General features: G+C 46.4%; 1 protein-coding gene across 2 annotated transcripts in view; it reads left to right on the top strand.

The window, feature by feature from the left end:
• The window catches only part of GUCY1B1 (guanylate cyclase 1 soluble subunit beta 1), a 106486-nt gene that overhangs the window by 60224 nt on the left and 25807 nt on the right, over positions 1 to 20455 (top strand). For both annotated transcript variants that reach the window (XM_068278881.1, XM_068278882.1), the window contains 3 exons: positions 6976 to 7206; positions 12483 to 12599; positions 17781 to 17914. In XM_068278881.1, coding sequence (XP_068134982.1) covers positions 6976 to 7206; positions 12483 to 12599; positions 17781 to 17914 — 482 coding nt within the window. The remainder of the gene's footprint in view (positions 1 to 6975; positions 7207 to 12482; positions 12600 to 17780; positions 17915 to 20455) is intronic.

Below are 20455 nucleotides of genomic sequence, written 5' to 3'. Positions count from 1 at the left end.
CACTTTTTTGCACCCTAACTGCGCTAAAGGGCCAAAAGTCCAATGAGTACCTTTAGGATTTCACAGGTCATTTTGAGAAATTTCGTTTCAAGACTACTCCTCACGGTTTAGGGCCCCTAAAATGCCAGGGCAGTATAGGAACCCCACAAATGACCCCATTTTAGAAAGAAGACACCCCAAGGTATTCCGTTAGGAGTATGGCGAGTTCATAGAAGATTTTATTTTTTGTCAAAAGTTAGCAGAAAATGACATTTTGTGAAAAAACACAATTAAAATCAATTTCTGCTAACTTGTGACAAAAAATAAAATCTTCTATGAACTCGCCATACTACTAACGGAATACCTTGGGGTGTCTTCTTTCTAAAATGTGGTCATTTGTGGGGTTCCTATACTGCCCTGGCATTTTAGGGGCCCTAAACCGTGAGGAGTAGTCTTGACACGAAATTTCTCAAAATGACCTGTGAAATCCTAAAGGTACTCATTGGACTTTGGGCCCTTTAGCGCAGTTAGGGTGCAAAAAAGTGCCACACATGTGGTATCGCCATACTCGGGAGAAGTAGTACAATGTGTTTTGGGGTGTATTTTTACACATACCCATGCTGGGGGGGAGAAATACCTCTGTAAATGGACAATTGTGTGTAAAAAAATCAAAAGATTGTCATTTACAGAAGTATTTCTCCCACCCAGCATGGGTATGTGTAAAAATACACCCCAAAACACATTATACTACTTCTCCCGAGTACGGCGATACCACATGTGTGGCACTTTTTTGCACCCTAACTGCACTAAGGGGTCCAAAGTCCAATGAGTACCTTTAGGATTTCACAGGTCATTTTTGTTTCAAGACTACTCCTCACGGTTTAGGGCCCCTAAAATGCCAGGGCAGTATAGGAACCCCACTAATGACCCCATTTTAGAAAGAAGACACCCCAAGGTATTCCGTTAGGAGTATGGTGAGTTCATAGAAGTTTTTATTTTTTTGTCACAAGTTAGCGGAAATTGATTTTAATTGTTTTTTTTCACAAAGTGTCATTTTCCGCTAACTTGTGACAAAAAATAAAATCTTCTATGAACTCACCATACTCCGTACGGAATACCTTTGGGTGTCTTCTTTCTAGAATGGGGTCATTTGTGGGGTTCCTATACTGCCCTGGCATTTTAGGGGCCCTAAACCGTGAGGAGTAGTCTTGAAACCAAATGTCGCAAAATGACCTGCGAAATCCTAAAGGTACTCATTGGACTTTGGGCCCCTTAGCGTACTTAGGGTGTAAAAAAAAGTGCCACACATGTGGTACCGCCGTACTCAGGAGAAGTAGTATAATGCGTTTTGGGGTGTATTTTTACACATACCCATGCTAAGTGGGAGAAATATCTCTGTAAATGACAATTGTTTGATTTTTTTACACACAATTGTCCATTTACATAGAAATTTCTCCCACCCAGCATGGGTATGTGTAAAAATACACCCCAAAACACATTATACTACTTTTCCTGAGTACGGTGGTACCACATGTGTGACACTTTTTTGCAGCCTAGGTGCGCTAAGGGGCCCAACGTCCTATTCACAGGTCATTTTGAGGCATTTGTTTTCTAGACTACTCCTCGCGGTTTAGGGCCCCTAAAATGCAAGGGCAGTATAGGAACCCCACAAGTGACCCCATTTTAGAAAGAAGACACCCCAAGGTATTCCGTTAGGTGTATGGCGAGTTCATAGAAGATTTTATTTTTTGTCACAAGTTAGTGAAAAATGACACTTTGTGAAAAAAACCCAATAAAAATCAATTTCCGCTAACTTTTGACAAAAAATAAAATCTTCTATGAACTCGTCATACACCTAACAGAATACCTTGGGGTGTCTTTTTTTCTAAAATGGGGTCACTTGTGGGGTTCCTATACCGCCCTGGCATTTTACAGGCCCAAAACCGTGAGTAGTCTGGAAACCAAATGTCTCAAAATGACTGTTCAGGGGTATAAGCATCTGCAAATTTTGATGACAGGTGGTCTATGAGGGGGCAAATTTTGTGGAACCGGTCATAAGCAGGGTGGCCTTTTAGATGACAGGTTGTATTGGGCCTGATCTGATGGATAGGAGTGCTAGGGGGGTGACAGGAGGTGATTGATGGATGTCTCAGGGGGTGGTTAGAGGGGAAAATAGATGCAATCAATGCACTGGGGAGGTGATCGGAAGGGGGTCTGAGGGGGATCTGAGGGTTTGGCCGAGTGATCAGGAGCCCACACGGGGCAAATTGGGGCCTGATCTGATGGGTAGGTGTGCTAGGGGGTGACAGGGGGTAATTGATGGGTGTCTCAAGGTGTGATTAGAGGGGGGAATAGATGCAAGCAATGCACTGGCGAGGTGATCAGGGCTGGGGTCTGGGGGCATTCTGAGGGTGTGGGCGGGTGATTGAGTGCCCTAGGGGCAGATAGGGGTCTAATCTGATAGGTAGCAGTGACAGGGGGTGATTGATGGGTAATTAGTGAGTGTTTAGGGTAGAGAACAGATGTAAACACTGCACTTGGGAGGTGATCGGACGTCGGATCTGCGGGCGATCTATTGGTGTGGGTGGGTGATCAGATTGCCCGCAAGGGGCAGGTTAGGGGCTGATTGATGGTTGGCAGTGACAGCGGGTGATTGATGGGCGGAAGTGACAGGGGGTGATTGATGGGTGGCAGTGACAGGGGGTGATTGATGGGTGATTGATAGGTGATTGACAGGTAATCAGTGGGTTATTACAGGGGAGAACAGATGTAAATATTGCACTGGCGAATTGATAAGGGGGGGTCTGAGGGCAATCTGAGCGTGTAGGCGGGCGATTGGGTGCCCGCAAGGGGCAGATTAGGGTCTGATCTGATGGGTAACAGTGACAGGTGGTGATAGGGGGTGATTGATGGGTGATTGATGGGTAATTAGTGGGTGTTTAGAGGAGAGAATAGATGGAAACACTGCGCTTGGGTGGTGATCTGATGTCGGATCTGCGGGCGATCTATTGGTGTGGGTGGGTGATCAGTTTGCCCGCAAGGGGCAGGTTAGGGGCTGATTGTTGGGTGGCAGTGACAGGGGGTGATTGATGGGTGATAGGTGATTGGCAGGTGATTGACAGGTGATCAGTGGGTTATTACAGGGAAGGCCAGATGTAATTAATGCACTGGCGAATTTGTAAGGGGGGGGGTCTGAGGGCAATCTGAGCGTGTGGGCGGGTGATTGGGTGCCCGCAAGGGGCAGATTAAGGTCTGATCTGATAGGTAACAGTGACGGTTGGTGATAGGGGGTGATTGATGGGTGATTGATGGGTAATTAGTGGGTGTTTAGAGAAGATAACAGATGTAAACAATACATTTGGGAGGTAATCTGACGGCGGGTTTGCGGGCGATCTAATGGTGTGGGTGGGTGATCAGATTGCCCGCAAGGGGCAGGTTAGGGGCTGATTGTTGGGTGGCAGTGACAGGGGGTGATTGATGGGTGATAGGTGATTGGCAGGTGATTGACAGGTGATCAGTGGGTTATTACAGGGAAGAACAGATGTAATTAATGCACTGGTGAATTGATAAGGGGGGGTCAGAGGGCAATCTGAGCATGTGGGCGGGTGATTGGGTGCCCGCAAGGGGCAGATTAGGGTCTGATCTGATAGGTAAAAGTGACAGGTGGTGATAGGGGGTGATTGATGGGTGATTGATGGGTAATTAGTGGGTGTTTAGAGGAGAGAATAGATGTAAACAATGGATTTGGGAGGTGATCTGATGTCGGATCTGCGGGCGATCTATTGGTGTCGGGGGGTGATCAGATTGCCCGCAAGGGGCAGGTTAGGGGCTGATTGATGGGTGGCAGTGACAGGGGGTGATTGACGGGTGATTGACAGGTGATGGACAGGTGATTGACAGGTGATCAGGGGGGATAGATGCATACAGTACATGGGGGGGGATCGGGGGGGGGGGGGTCTGGGAAAAATCTGAGGGGTGGGGGGTGATCAGGAGGGAGCGGGGGGCAGGGGGGGGATAAAAAAAATAGCGTTGACAGATAGTGACAGGGAGTGATTGATGGGTGATTGGGGGGGTGATTGGGTGCAAACAGGGGTCTGGGGGGTGGGCAGGGGGGGGGTCTGATGGGTGCTGTGGGCGATCTGGGGCAGGGGGGGGGGAAATCAGTGTGCTTGGTGCAGACTAGGGTGGCTGCAGCCTGCCCTGGTGGACCCTCGGACATTGGGACCACCAGGGCAGGAGGCAGCCTGTATAATACACTTTGTAAACATTACAAAGTGTATTATACACTTTGTATGCGGCGATCGTCGGGTTAACATCCCGCCGGCGCTTCCGTATGGCCGGCGGGATGTTGCGGCGGGTGAGCGGCGCCAGGCGGAGGCGGAGGATCGCGTCACGGATGACGCGAACGCTCCGCCCATGCCCCTACAAGGACCGCCGCCATTTGTCTATACGGCGGTCCTTGCGGCGTCCACTTCCCGGCCGCCTCTGTGCGTTAGGCGGTCGGGAAGTGGTTAAAATTGATTTTCTCAAAAAGTATAAGGTCTTTTTGAAAAAAAAAATGTTCCTCTTGTTCCCACTATTCCACTTAACATTCCCAACAATTTTGGTGTTTCTACTATGTAAGGGGACTTTGCTATTAACCATTAAAGTCGGCGGCCATTAAAGTCTATGGGCGAACCGAACTTTGAGTTCCCGGTTCTCTGCGAACGCGAACCACCAAAGTTCGTCTGGAACCGTTCGCTGGCGAACCGTTCGCTACATCTCTACCAGTGACAGTCTCCCTCCCTAGTCCCTAATCACACAAACTAAACTGCCTAAAATACAATCTATCTACAATACAAAGCAATACAGGTGCATATCAAGTGTTGGAGTGTAAAAACGCTTGGTGTATTGAACAATAAATGCACTACTTGCACAGACAAAAAGCACTGGAGCAGTCTCTCAGTACAGTCAGTCAGTAAGTCACAAGCAGGACGAGTGAGGCAACATGGCGCCTGCTATTTATAGAAGGGGGCTTGGCCAGGCTCCCCCTCTGTGATTGGCTACAGTCAGAGGGCTGGGAGCCCTCTGATTCGCTTGTGAGGACTCGAGGTGACGTCTGACGTGACGCTATCCGAGCGGATGACGCTATCCGAGCTCGGATAGCTAGGATATCTCCGGATAGCTGATTGCTATCCGAGTGCGCTCGGATAGCACAGCCCGGATAGCTAATACTATTCGAGCTCGGTATTCGAGCTCGAATAGTGAAAAAAGAGCTAGGATATCCGAGTATCTCGGATATCCTAGCTCGGATGAGCATCACTGATTGCCTTTAATTAGGCACTGCACATCTATGCTGCTAGTCATTCATATGCAGCCTGTCTTGGGAAGTGCTGCCACCTCTCCTTGCAGAACAAGTAACTTGTTTTTGATTGGCTTATTTCATTTTTGTGGACTAAGCAGTGCTATTACTGTATATATAAGTTATTTTGATGACTATTATCTGAGGAATAGAAAATGTTATCATATTTCTTCTTTTAATTACAGTTTAAATGTATGGGCTGGGGAGTTGGTGCATTTTTTCCCGACTCCGACTCCAGGTACCCAAAATTTGCTCCGACTCCTTGACTCCAACTCCACAGCCCTGCAGATCACAGATGATTAAGCGTTGCTGGCCAAGTGAGTTTAAAAGCACTTTTTTATAATGAGAAAAATATGGAACTCCGCAGCCTGCTTGAAACCTAAAGTGACTTATAAAAGAAAGATATTTGCAGATCCTCCTACAGCCCATATTTCCAGTGCAGGGTCCCTCTATACCTATTGGAGGAAAGCGAACAGAATATATAAGTGCATCTAGACTAGGCTTCTGCAAGTTGATGCATGCCCGGTGGAAAAAAGCACTTGTGCATGGAGAAAAAAAGCTGTGCACAAGTGGCTTTGTACTACTGGGAATCCTCTGGCAGTGGAGCCAGACGATGAACTCTGCACTGCAATGGTGAGCTCTATCAGGATCATCCAGAGGCTTCCAACTACTGAGGTAAGTATGTCACTTTTCCCACCTCTCCACTTTAGGTTAAAACCGCCAGGGAGTAGCGCAGCACTATTTTAAAATTTTTAATTTTCTTTTTAAATCAGTCTAGCGCCAGCTACATGACCCACCCTCTTCGATCGCCTCTGGCGATCAAGCCCGTCCGGAAATCCCGTTCTGAACGGGATTTCTATTAGGGCTTCCTCCGTCGCCATGGCGACGAGGTGGGATGACGTCACCGACGTCGTGACGTCAAAGGGAGTCCCGATCCACCCCTCAGCGCTGCCTGGCACTGATTGGCAAGGCTACGCATGGGGGTCTGGGGAGGAGGGGCGGCATTGCGCAGCGGGTAGCGGCGAATCGGCGCGGAGTGGCTAGCTGCGTGTAATAAAAAAAAGAATTGTGCAAATCGGCCCAGAAGGGCCTGAAAAATCCTCCTGCGCGGCATAGCGCGAGCTGAGCTCGGGCTTACCGCCAGGAGGGTTAAATGATTATACAAGTTCTGTACAGGCTATAGTAAGGATGGAATGTGACACCACTCTCTATGCTTCTAACTTGAGATGGTCAAGGAAATGCAAATACTTCCGGTCGCATGCAAACTTATATATAGCTTAGAATTGCGACTAATTCAATTTCTGTTGTTTTTGACTGGTCCATTTCAAAGCTGCATGCAGTTTGCATGAAATTTGCATACAAGCTGCAGTGTTCTCCCCAAGCTCTTTTAGCCGGGTGGTCCACCCAGCTGATTTTGGTGTGCACCCGGCTGTCATCTGCTTGCTGCCTCCTCTTCCTCCTATGCTGTTAGCAGATTTGCGCCGACCCTGCATTCCCCCATCATGCCCCACCCGGCTACTTTTTCATGCCACCCAGCTGGAAAAAAAATTCTGGGGAGAACATTGAAGTTGGAATTATTTGCATCTCCTTTGCCGTCTCTACTTATAGCACCATAACAAATAGATAACATATGCTGTTGTGTTTATGTTGTCAAGGTTATTCAACAAAGGAATGAAGAATGTGACCACACCCAGTTCCTGATAGAAGAGAAGGACTCCAAGGAGGAAGATTTCTATGAGGATCTGGACAGATTTGAAGAAAATGGGACCCAGGAATCCCGTATTAGTCCCTATACATTCTGCAAGGCCTTCCCCTTCCATATAATGTTTGACAGAGACTTGGTTGTTACACAGTGTGGAAATGCCATCTACAGGGTCCTGCCACAGGTAACTAGGCGTATATCAGATGGTATATCTACTGTAGATTTTGAACAGCAATGAGCATACGCCTTTAAAGTGGGCCTGTACTCAGAACTTGCTGTCTGCTCTAAAAGATAGGCAACAGCATAATAACCTTTACAGAAAAACATTTCTTTGTTGCAGCTTACAGAACTCCTGTAATAAATCTGCAGTTTGACTACTTCCTGCATTCATGAAAGCAAGACAAAAGGTTAACATCCCGTGTTTACAAATTAGCTGAGGCTGATGTGACTGCTGAATGTCTGTGCTAACCTAGCTGAGAGATCAAATTGCAATTGTGATTACTTACAGCTGAGGGGGAATTAGACAGGCTCTTCACTCAAACATAGTGGATTAATCTGTGTTTTCTTTGTGTCCTGTGCATGAGTTCAGGTCCATTTTAAGAAGCTTGGCATAAGAGTTCTATACTCTATATACACTAGTCATATAAATATGCATCATATCCACAGTTAAAGTGAACCAGAGACAAAGCACCCTCATGTATTTTACCATACATATCAGTGGGAACATTAGAGAAAACACCTACCCTGCTCTCTGTTTCATTCTTCACTGCACAGCTTATTACCAGCCCTGATAAAATCCCCGACTGAGTATTCAGTCTGGCTTTGCTCAGGAATCATCATAGCTGAGTCTGTGTTTTCTGGTGTCTTTTAAAGACCAAGCCTGCCCCCTTGTGGCTCTGCTCAGGAATCATTATAGCTGATCATTATAGCAAAGCCAGACTGAATGCTCAGTCGAGGATTTTATCAGGGCTGATTAGAAGCAAGCTGTGCAGTGCAAAATGAAACAGAGAGCAGGGTAGGTGTTTTCTCTAATGTTCCCACTGATATATATGGTAAAATACATGAGGGTGCTTCGTCTATGGTTCACTTTAATGCTGTGTTTGTGACAAGGAGAACTGTAACAGAGGGACCAGTTAGGTCGGGGGAACAGAGTGATGGGGATTGACTGAGGGAACAAATGTGATGGCTGGACTGGCAAAAACAACCATGTGGTAAAGGTCACACTGGAAAGAGAGTAAAGTCCTCAGTTTTTAGTTTAGTCAACACTATTTACCGTACTTTTCGCCGTATAAGACGCACTTTTTCTCCCCAAAAAATGGGGAGAAAAAGTCCCTGCGTCTTATACGGCAAAGGCAGGGAATCCCCGACTTACGAACACCCGCCGATACGAACCGCGACCCGCCGTCGGGGATTCCCTGCCTGTGCGTCCTGCTGTGGCCTCTCCTCCCCCTCCTTGCTTGCCACCCTCCTCGTGTCCCCAACGTGTGCGCTCGGGCCCCCCTAATTGAGAAGCGGCAGCTGCTTACCTCCTCCATCTTGCCCGCGGCGATTGAAGACATCCGGCTCCTGTGGGCGGCTTCCTCTAGTGCCGGCTTGTAATGACGCGTCATCGATGACGCGTCATTGCAAGCCCGGCACTAGAGGAAGCCGCCCGACAGAAGCCGGATATCTTCAATCGCCGCGGGCAAGATGGAGGAGGTAAGCAGCTGCCGCTTCTCAATTAGAGAGGGACCCGGCGAGAACACACAGACAGGACACGAGGAGAGGGGCAAGCAGGGGGGACCCGGCGATCACACACGGGGGCAGAAACACGGGGGGCAGACACACATGAGGGCCAGAAACCTGGGGGCAGACACATGGGGGCCAGAAACCTGGGGGCAGACACCTGGGGGCAGACACATGGGGGACAGAAACATGGGGGCAGACACATGGGGGCCAGAAACCTGGGGGCAGACACATGGGGGCCAGACACATGGGGGCAGACAGCTGGGGACAGAAACCTGGGGGCAGACACATGGGGGCAGACACATGGGGACAGAAACCTGGGGGCAGACACCTGGGGGCAGACACATGGGGACAGAAACCTGGGGGCAGACACATGGGGACAGAAACCTGGGGGCAGACACATGGGGTCAGACAGCTGGGGGCAGACACATGGGGGACAGAAACCTGGGGGCAGACACATGGGGGACAGAAACCTGGTGGCAGACACATGGGGGGCAGACACCTGGGGGCAGACAGCAGGCACATGGGGGCAGACAGCAGGCACATGGGGGCAGACAGCAGGCACATGGGGGCAGGCACATGGGGGCAGGCAGCAGGCACATGGGGGCAGGCAGCAGGCACATGGGGCAGGACACTGGGGGCAGACAGCAGGACACAGGAGGACACCATTTGTGGGAATTCATGTACAAGACGCTCCTGAAATATGGACGCACCAGGTTTAGTTTATATCTTTTTTTCCCTGGATTTTGCCCTCTAAACCTGGGTGCGTCTTATATTCCGGAGCGTCTTATATTCCGGAGCGTCTTATACGGCGCGAAATACGGTACTTGTTTTTTTTAGAACATATATGTTAGTAAGTAGCAATGTCACTAAACAACGTTAGTAACAGCAGTGTTATGCATATGCAAGAAGTTTATTGCTGCTACATATCTCTGTGTGTGACGCCACATATAGTCTGTAAGTTTTCCTCACCATTTGGCTAGCTGTAATAGCTTGCACCAAGACCTAGTTTATTATTGGAGAAATGCCCATTACAATTATTTTCCAAGGCTACCTGGAGAATAAGGACCGTTAAGGACCACAATATGTACTAAGCATTTTTCTTGTATCATCCTATATATAGTTTGTAAATTCCAGCTCTTTTAGTATGAGACAGTAAACAGTGACATGCTACCATTTTTAAGCACTATTGTTTCCAGTGGTTTTATTACCAGTGGCGTAGCTGAGGAGTTGTGGACCCCAATACAAGTTTTACATCGGGCCCCCCCAAGCACTCTATATATGACAATTGATACGGTGCACCAAAACCTGCTAATGGCAACTACAGTGTCAGAGGTGCAAGAAGGGGACGGGGAACATTTTTTGAATGATTACCACTATTCAAAGTATCTGTAGAAGTGATATTTATAAGCACAGGACCAATAGAGAGCTAATACTGTGGGTGTGTGTGGGGGGGGGGGGGAAGCCCTCTGGCCCAAAGGCCCCGGTGCAGTCACAACCTCTGCAACCCCTATTGCTACGCCTATGACCAAATATATATCTCTAAGGATGTCCATAAATTACTTTTTTCTTGCAATGCTAATCTAACGTCATCATCTTTTGGCAAGTGATTCTTGAATTTGTGCAATAAAACTCAAATCACATAAGGCAGTGATGAAGCCTACTAGAGCACAGCCTACTAGAGCAGAATGAAAAGTTGTAAATACTTGTCATTACCTGCACAAAGTTAACGTGTCGTCCTGTGCTTGTGTGGGTTTCTTTTGGGTGCCCCAGTTTCCGCCTCCAAAAAGTAAACGGTAAGTTAATTGAGTCCTCAAAATTGGCCCTACCTTGTGGTGACTGGACATTGGTTTGTGACAACTAGTAGTGTGCTCTGTAAAGTGAAGCGTTAAATGAGTCAGTGCTGCATAAATGCATAATAATAATAACAAAATTCACTCTACTTATACATACAAATCCTGTGGTTCTGGTTATTGGTCACTGATGCCCCTTTTCAGTTTATCAGCTGTGGGCATTTAACAGACTATTAAAAGTAATCTTTCCTTGTGGTCAGACTTCTATTACCTCCTGGTGATTCATAAACGTTTATTTGTAATTAGTATTTTCAAGCCGGCAAAGGTAATCCTTGAGCTCTGTATGTCTGCCTGACAGATATGCTGCAGTTACATTAAACAGCCCTCTCTTAGGTCACTCTGTGACTCATCCGGCCTTTTATGATGACAAGAATGTGGAATTCTAGTCCAGTCATTACTCAGTTTAAAATATGTGATTTCCATTTCTATGAGAACAGAATACTGGGGCTCATCCTTGCATTGGAAGAACGATATTGTACTAGTATTCTTCTTCTTCAGAATCCGTTGCTTCAGAATATGCTGCCAGTTTACAATTTTATCCAAACATGCGAAATAAAAAAAAGGTTTTGTCCAGCAAGCTAGGGCTATGGCAGGAAGAAAGCAAGAGCTGGCATTTTAGGAGAATGGCAGTTGTGCTTTCAGGTATATAACTGCAGGTAGTGGACTGGTAAAGGGTTAAAGAAGTTTACATGTAATTAAGGCGTTGGGAAATTTTGGCTCAGGATGAAGCCGAAACATGGCTCACGTTTTTTCTGCAAAAATCATGGCGGTGTTAATCACTATCCCCCCCAGGCCGGGACTGTAGGGTAAGACGTAATTCGACTGCCAATGCCAGGGGCGTAACTAGAAGTCCCCGGGCCCCCCTGCAAGAATTTGAGCACCCCACACCCTGGGGCCCGCTTATGGCCGTTTTAGGGAGGCTGGAGGGGTCGCAGCATGAGGGGAGAGCTTGGTAGCACGTCGGTGGGGAGGGGAGACGATCCCCCTCCCTCACCTCATGCTCTCCCCTCTGCGCTCCCCTCCTGCATCTATGTAAGTATTAGCAGCAGCGGCAGCAGCAGCAGCTATAATTACCTCCATTCACCACCGGAGGTCGCCGATCTGCAAGGGCTTCACATTACATTTTAACAGTAAGTAATGTGAAGCCCTTGCAGATCAGCAACCTCCGTGGTGAATGGAGGTAATTATAGCTGCCGCTGCTGCTGCCACTTAGATAGATGCAGAGGGGAGAGCCCAAGGTGAGGGGGGGGGACCGGTCCCCCCTCCCCACCGATGTGCTACCAAGCTCTCCCCTCATGCTGTGACCCCTCCAGTCCCCCCAAAACGACCATGAGCGGGCCCCAGGGGGGCCACGGGCCCCCCCCCGCGGGGGCAGGGGCTGCTTCCCCTATTGTTACGCCAGTGGCCAATGCTGTGATAGCAGTTATCACGTTTAGTGAATCAAGCCCATAATGTTATATGTGGTGCAACAACTCCAATTTCCTGTAGTGAAAGCGGTGGACAGGGATGTCTGATCAGTTGCTTGGAGTGAATACACCTACAACGTTTGACTTATTTAGTAAAATCTTTTTTACAATTGTGCGCAGTCAAAAGTGGTTCATATATATATATGATATATATATAAATATAATATAAGTTATTTATTTGAAGAAAAGTATAACAAAACATCATGGTACATATATACAGAATTCGATATTTGGATTATTAGTTACATTTATACCAACGCTCTATACCATAAGTATACTCAAAAGCTTGAAACAGCGGGAGTGCCCATTTTTAAGGCGCTTTCAAGGAGCACAAGTACTTTTAAGGTTTCTGTAGAGAGATATACCATCATAATATAAGCATTTAATCTGATTTTCCTTTGTCCATATTTTTACAGCTCCAGCCTGGGAATTGTAACCTCCTGTCAGTGTTCACTTTGGTGCGACCTCATATTGACATTAGCTTTCATGGAATTCTGTCTCACATCAACACTGTGTTTGTCCTGCGGAGTAAGGTAATTGATTTTTAATAAAGCTACAGGAAGACACACAGTAAAAGAGATAAGCCTTTAGCTGATAAAGAGTATAAAAAGAGCCCTGGGAGATCTGGCATTTAGGGCGGCAAGGCTGCAGCAGATGTAAACTTTATTTTGTTGAAACTGTCATAGCAAGCTGACAGGAAGGACAAAGTGTGTGTAACCTTGTTTGTATCTTTCCCTCATCAGAGCTAGAGATAAACACACCATACCTTCCAACCTCTTCAGTATAAAGGAAGAATGTTGACCTCCAAGGCTTCTGCCCTCCCTCTGACCCACAGTTCTGACACATAAGCGGATGATTAGACACAAACAAACATTTTATTTAGCAGGTTCTATTTATGTGTATAATGCAAAGGTGCGCACACACCTATGACAAATGTCGCCAGTCAGGGATTGGGACCCAATCCCCGTTCTTGGGCAGCATCGCTGGGCCAGGCTGTACAGATGCAAAGACAGCTGATGACGCGTTCTGTTGCTATGCGGGGGGCAGAGGGACGATGGAGCTTTGCATGCGTGATGCAACTGGGGGGGGGGGAGGGTGTAAAATAAGGGCGAGAATCTTACGTTGCTCCACCTGGCAGATCACTTGCAGGGATGCACTCAGGGGCTACTGTATACACGATAACCATGTAAGTGTACATAGCTTAAAGTATACATGTGCTGGTCTTACCAATCTAGCAACAAACATTAAAGTGTAAATGAGATGGTACATGATGCAGTGTTTATACTTACCTGGAGCTTCCCCCAGCCACATGTGGCTCCCTTGCTGTCCTCCCCAGCTGCTCCATTGTCCCGTGGTCACCTCCAGTCACGGCCAGTCATACTCTTCTGAGCATGCCCAGCTCGGCAGGAATGCAGCAGTCCCAGCTGAGGGACTGATCACGTATAGGTGGATTACCTGTACTTATCAAATGACTTGCCACAGAGCAGGATTGTCCACCAGGCAACCTAGGCAGGTGCTTGGGGCCTAGTGGGTGTCAAGGGGCCCACCTGCCACTATCTTTGACCTCTCTTCACCTCAGCTTACCAAAAGGAGCACAAGGGTGGCCCACATCTACTACCTGGCCTATGGCCCCAATGCATCTCAATGTATTTCTGACTTGCCATCTCATCAACCTTATTAGCACTGGAGACATAATGCTATGTGAAAGGCAAAACACTTCCTAGAACAGAGAATAGTGTCCTTTTGAAGCTACCCAATGTTTCTTTGGATTTACTATGGCCTCAATAAGTAAGAAGCATAAACGTACTGTATAATGCAGTATGTACAACAGATATTATTGTGGGAACATGCCAAGGCCTGTGTGAATGGCAGTGTAGTGTTTCTCATATCCAGAGTGCAGCATTCAGCAATCCTTACATATATGAAAGTCAAACACAGTCCGTCTGAATTGGGTTCCACTATATTTTCAGTATATTTCCTATTAAGGCTATGTTTATCTACAGTGCAAGCCTCAAGCAGAAAATAAATGGAAAATGCAATTTTAAAATATACAGTGAGATTTTATTTTTAATACATAGGATCATAGCAACCTGTTATGCCAAGTAAAGGCTGCAGAGGAATGTTTATACTCTGCAGAGTGCCAAGACGGCCTAATGAAGTGTCCCTTCCTTTTATTGTGATGGCCGAGGGCTTCATTGTTGGCTTTCCTTTAATATCAAGGAAAATATGTAAACTCAATTTAGTCATTTAAATAACTTGGCCTGCGGATCTTACATTACATGTCACACGCAACACGGGAGGTTTTGTCCTTAGAAAAGCAGTCTGTCAAAGAACTGATAGGTTGTTTGGGTTTCATTGCATTCCTGGTGTGTGTGAGCATTCTGGGCTTCTTATACCACAAAGCGTCAAATACAATTTTAAATATACAATTATTAAAAAAAACCTATGAAAATAATGCAGACTGAAGTGTAGATATTACAAACAGCGTTACCAAGGATTGAACTTCATTCCACTCAGAGGCTGATACCCCCTTTCCCACCAGAAATATTTACCTTTTCTCTAATAGATCATCAGGGGGCCTGTGTGGCTTATATTGTGGTGAAACCCCTCCCACAGTGTGATGTCAGGACCAGGGTCTTGACAGTTTGCTGTCTGTGAACCTCGTTGCATTGTGGGAAATAATGTTTTTTTCCAACTGCCAAGCAAGCAATACCTCCCTCTGTGCAGAACTCTCAATAACGAACCTTCCATACAGATCATCTGGTAGAACTAAAGATGATGTGATAAGTTCAGAATGTAAATCTGGGAGAGGAACGATTTTACAATGGGCAAATGCTGGTTAAATCATTTATAAGTGAATATTGTAAAAAAAATAGTGGAAGCCGGTTATTCCAGTAAAATACTCAGCTTCCATGCATATGGCTTCAAAGCATCTATGGCTTCAACGCACACTATGGCTTCAAAGCATCAAGCATTACCACATTCCGTAATGCTGAAAACAGCTGATTTTACAGCACTTAGGAAAATGTCAATTTATCAAGGCTGTTACCACATGAAAAGCTGAAATTATCAAGCAGTGAGGTAAATTACCGACTCGTGTACATACCTCAACAAATGTCAGTAAATGTCAATTCATAAGGATTACAGCATACGGTAAATCACAGTTCCATTACTGGCAGTTCTCCTCTGTCGGAATCAGTGCTGGACTCACAGAACTCACAGAAGTAGAGACGATCACCTACGACTGACCGGAGCAGAAACCAATAGAAACAGCCCCTGTCTCCTGCAAGTCCCGATGATGCATTTTGATAGGACCCGCAGGCTTCTCCGGCGGGTCTAGCTTTTCTATCCCCCAGGCAGCGAGCAGAGAGATAAAGTAACAAAAGAGGCTTCCCCTGTCTCCCTTTGGCAGTTTAACCTCTTAGGTTCCTGTTTGAAGATGCGGAGGAGCTAGTGGGGAAATCACCTAAGCAGGGCATGTGTACTGTCTCCTGGAAGTTCATCTAAGCTGTGGCAATTAAATAAAATGTTAAAGGCTAATGGACAGTTTCAAAGAGAGCAGAGGCAGTATAACAAAAAGTATAACAAAACATGTACTTACTATTGCAAAGCTGTCTCTGCACACTCTCTTCTGCTGTTACCTACAATAGGCTTCGGTAAATTACTGAACTTGTACCGCACCTGTGAAAATATTGATGAATTAGCACATTAAAGAGAATCTGTATTGTTAAAATCGCACAAAAGTAAACATACCAGTGCGTTAGGGGACATCTCCTATTACCCTCTGTCACAATTTCGCTGCTCCCCGCCGCATTAAAAGTGGTTAAAAACCGTTTCAAAAAGTTTGTTTATAAACAAACAAAATGGCCACCAAAACAGGAAGTAGGTTGATGTACAGTATGTCCACACATAGAAAATACATCCATACACAAGCAGGCTGTATACAGCCTTCCTTTTTAATCTCAAGAGATCACTTGTGTGTTTCTTTCCCCCTGCAGCTATCTTCCACTGAAGTGTCAGGCTGTTTCTTCCTGCAGAGTGCAGACAGCTGTGCCTGTATGTAATTCCTCAGTATGTGAAAGCCCAGCCAGCTCAGAGGAGGATTTATCCAGCTTGTAAAAGATAATAGAGCAGAGAGAAGCTGCACTAATCTAAATAACACACAGGCAGTGTGCAGAGAGGGGCCAAGAGGGGGGAGATGCATCACAGAACCACGACACTGAAGAACTTGGCAGCCTTCCAGACACAGGCCGACAAGTCTGACAGGAGAGAGATAAGTTGATGTATTACAGAGATGGTGATAGTAGAACGTGCTGCAGTAAGCCAGAGGACATTAGAATAGATTTTGGAACTTGTAGGATGGAAGAAAACCGGATGAAATTTTTGTTACGGAGTCTCTTTAAAGTCTAAAATACCGAATGCAGTATTTTCCCTACTTGTTTTTTTTTTTATCGAACAGCCTTTAATGATTTGATGCCTATGTTTTTTTTTAGGGACATTACACCATAAGCTCTTTCACAGTAGGTACTAGTGTGAATTCTGTGTGCCATTTAGAATAAGAATTGTCATGGATAGCTGTTAGTTAGAGCATGGGATAAATGTCTTACATAAGGCATCTTATTTATTACAACATGTACAAAGGTGAAAAGTTGAGGTACAGTGGAGTAAAGTGAAGCTATATTCACTTTAAACAGGCATGAAGAATCCATGTTGAATAGAAATAGCATATACCCTACTGTCTTGCATTTAGCCCTGACTCTGAATGCCTGTGTATTAGAGAGGCTAGTGAGATGCATAGTAGTTTGCACATACATGCAGTGTAATTTATATGCAGCTTGACATTTGGCTAATCAAATGCACTTCCTGTAGGTTCTTATTGGACCAATCCCAAGATGCATAAAGTTTGCATGCACACTGGGTAAACTAGCATCTCACTGACCATCGGTAGTGTATACTGCCAGTGCACTGTCCTCAGGGTTCAGGAATCCCTGCACACAGTATCAGCTCAGGATCTCCTGATAGGCAGGGTATGGCTTGTGAATGAACTGTGTGTAACTGTCAGGGCCGGCCCCAGACTTTTTGCCGCCTGAGGCAAAATTAGAAAAAATCGCCGCCCCCCCAGCCGTGGGTGGGGGGGGGGGGGGCGCCGAGCTGGAGGGGTAGCAGGCAGAAAGGAGGTATTGGCCTAGTGGTGGAGAGGGGGGGTCGGACCCCCCCTCCCTCGCCTGGGTCCCACGATCTGCGCTGCTCCTCCAGTGTTAAACCAGTGTGCATATCATTAAGAGGCAACGGGCAGGGGAATCACTCACCTCTTCCGCGTTCCATCGTGCGTTCCACTGACGTCACTTCCTGCAAGGCCGTCCACTTACAATACAGTGGGCGGCGTTGCCGGAAGTGACGTCAGTGGAGCACACGATGGAATGCGGAAGAGGTGAGTGATTCCCCCGCCCGTTGCCTCTGAATGATATGCACGCTGGTTTAACACTGGAGGAGCAGCGCAGATCGGGGGACCCAGGCGAGGGAGGGGGGGTCCGACCCCCCTCCCCACCGCTAGGCCCAATACCCCTTTTCTGCCAGCTACCCCTCCAGCTGGGCGGGCGGCCCCCCCAGATCTGCCGCCTGAGGCAAATGTTTCACCCCGCCTCATGAGCGGGCCGGCCCTGGTAACTGTGTACATAATTACCAACCTAAAATCATTTAATATTTCATTGAAGGAAGGTTTACTTGATGTAGAAAAGTCAGAGACAGAGGATGAATTGACAGTCAATGAAATTAGCTGTCTTCGGCTGAAAGGGCAGATGATCTATTTGCCGGAAGCTGACAGCATTCTCTTTCTTTGCTCTCCAAGGTAAGCAGCCATGCTTTTTTTTTTTTTTTTTTAACTGTCCACACAAACATCAAAAATAATTATATTCAAAACTGTTTTGTTTACTTCCCTGTTGAAGAGACCCTAAATATGCCGTTTATGTAGCAATCATGTCCAGGAACGGAAATACTGGTAGTTTCCGGGTAACAAATGAGATAGGGACTGTAGGTTCATTCTTAGCTTAAATATGTTCTTCAGTCAAAACACTGTGCCATCTCTGTTCCCTGTGTCTCCAGTGTTTTCCTCTGTGTCATCTCTGGCCACCTCTGTTTCTCCTTATGCCCCCCTTGTACCTCCGTAAGTACTCCTTGTGCCTCCTCTGTCCCCCTCCGCCTCTTATGTCCCCCTTGAGCTTCTTATGCCCCATTGTTCCTCCTATATCCCCTTGTGCCTTCTTTTTCCATCTCCTATGTCCCTCAGTGCCTCTTATGTCAACCTTGTGTCTCCTATGTCAACCTTGTGCCTCCTATGTCCCCCTTGTGCCTTCTATGTCCCCCTAGTGAATAATATGTCCCCCTGTGCCTCCTATGTCTCCCTGTGCTCCCCATCCCCATTCCTTTAGTAGAGTATGCGTAGCGGAAGCAACAGTGCTTGTCTTACTTGCTCCTGGGGCGCCTGCAGAGATGAGTGACGTCATCTCACCTTCACTGTTCCCCTAGTGTTGGCTTTTCCTGATTGCATCATTAGGCAGCACAGTAGAAGCCAGCAATAGGGGGACAGTGAAGGTAGGAGGACATTGCTGATCATTGCAGACGCCCCAGGAGCAGGTGAGACAAGTACAGCTGCTAGAGAAATGGGGCCGGGGGAGCACATCACATGGAGTCCCCGGCTGTGCGGCGTCATCGAAACAGATTAGCATGAGTTCGTATCAATGCGTTGTTCATAAGTCGAGGGGAATTATTATTAATTCATGACTATAAAACTTTTTATACATTTTTACACTACTGAGTGATTTTATATATGTTTGCATCCCTGTTTGGAAGATTTCCTCTTACCTCCTGCTCTCAAGGACACCCATGACCAGGACATGAACTACTCAAACTCTTCATAAACAACAGAAGAAACATATAACAAAAATAAGAGAGGTGTTTACCCTTTCCATTCTACTAGATATGGAACTCACACAAAAATAATTTAGGCTTGTGTTCCATTTCAAGAGCTGTTTTTATAGAACCAGAAAAGAATTCCAGCTACATTGTAATCATCATCAACACTTACCTTTTATGTTGACATTTGTACCCATTGGTATTTTTATTCAGCTTCAGGACATTCTACAGAAAGTGTATACACATGAGGCCTTAGGGAATGTATTCAGGATAGTATACACATACTAGAAGTATACTGTTTACATGAGTGGCTGTATATGTGCCACTTTTACCCAACTGTGCACCTTCAGTGATTTATGGAGCTGGAGATATATGAAATAATGATATTTGTAGTGTAATATTTCAACCCGAGCCCATATGTATCCACCCAACTATGTTATATGTTGTAACAGTAATGTAATCAAATGAGTAATGTCATAACAGTGTAGTTTTAAAGTCATAGCAGTTAGTCAGAAGTAGTATATCCAAGCTTGACTGACTGCTGGTTATGTTACCACCAGGGCTGTGTCTGGTTATAAGCTGCCTTCTCTGCTGAGCCTTACAAGTCTTCCCCTGGCTGTGTTCCTGTCCTGCATACTGGGAGAAGGGGGGGGGGGGGAGTTTTGAATGGTAATGGTCATATCAGAAATCAGAAACGTTTATTTCTCCAACGGGGGTTGTACTCTGAATTGTTTTTGGCACATACAGGGTCGGTGATGGTACAGTAAACATACGGATCAGGTACAGTAAATACACATAAGTGGCAAATATACAGCACTTAGGAAGGACCAGAGGGGTAGTCTGAAGTGCTAAGTGAACAGAGCTGCCACGCTATCTTGTGGCCCTCAACTGCTCTGCAGCAATTTCAGATGCCCCACAGTGTGTCCTTGGGAAAGGATAGGAAAGAGAGAGAGAGAGGGGAGAAGGAAAGGGGAAGAGAGAAAAGAAGAAGAGAGAGAAAGAGGGGAGAAAGAGAGAGATGAAGAGAGAGAGTAGGAGAGGGAGAGAGAGAGAGCGAAAGGATAGAAGAGGGAGGGAGAGAGAGGAGAAGAGAAAGAGAGAAGGGAGGAGAGAGAGAAGGAAGTGAAGGGGGGTCAGGTCAGGAGGGCTACAGGATCCTGTAAGAATTAAACCCTTTTACTCCCACTGCAGAAGTTGCTTACAACAGGTTCTGGGGCACCATGAGCTATTTAGGTATTCCATAGTGCTAGTGCAAACCTTATACCATACAGCCATATTAATCCATGCCATGCACTGATAAGGAGCAAACACTCCGTCTGCATGCATATTGGACTGGTGTGGCTCTGTAAAATGTGGAAACTATAGGCTCACTATACACCAGGATATTCAGCAGTGATGCAAATGGATCTTTCTGGCTCACCTAAAGCTGATACTTTCTGTTGTAAGAAGGCAAATGTATATCTCTTTAACTCCATTA

The sequence above is a fragment of the Hyperolius riggenbachi genome, chromosome 1, assembly GCF_040937935.1.
Source record: "Hyperolius riggenbachi isolate aHypRig1 chromosome 1, aHypRig1.pri, whole genome shotgun sequence".
Lineage (NCBI taxonomy): Eukaryota > Metazoa > Chordata > Amphibia > Anura > Hyperoliidae > Hyperolius > Hyperolius riggenbachi.
Note: the sequence above shows the minus strand (reverse complement) of the source record. Positions and strands in the feature narration are given on the sequence as shown.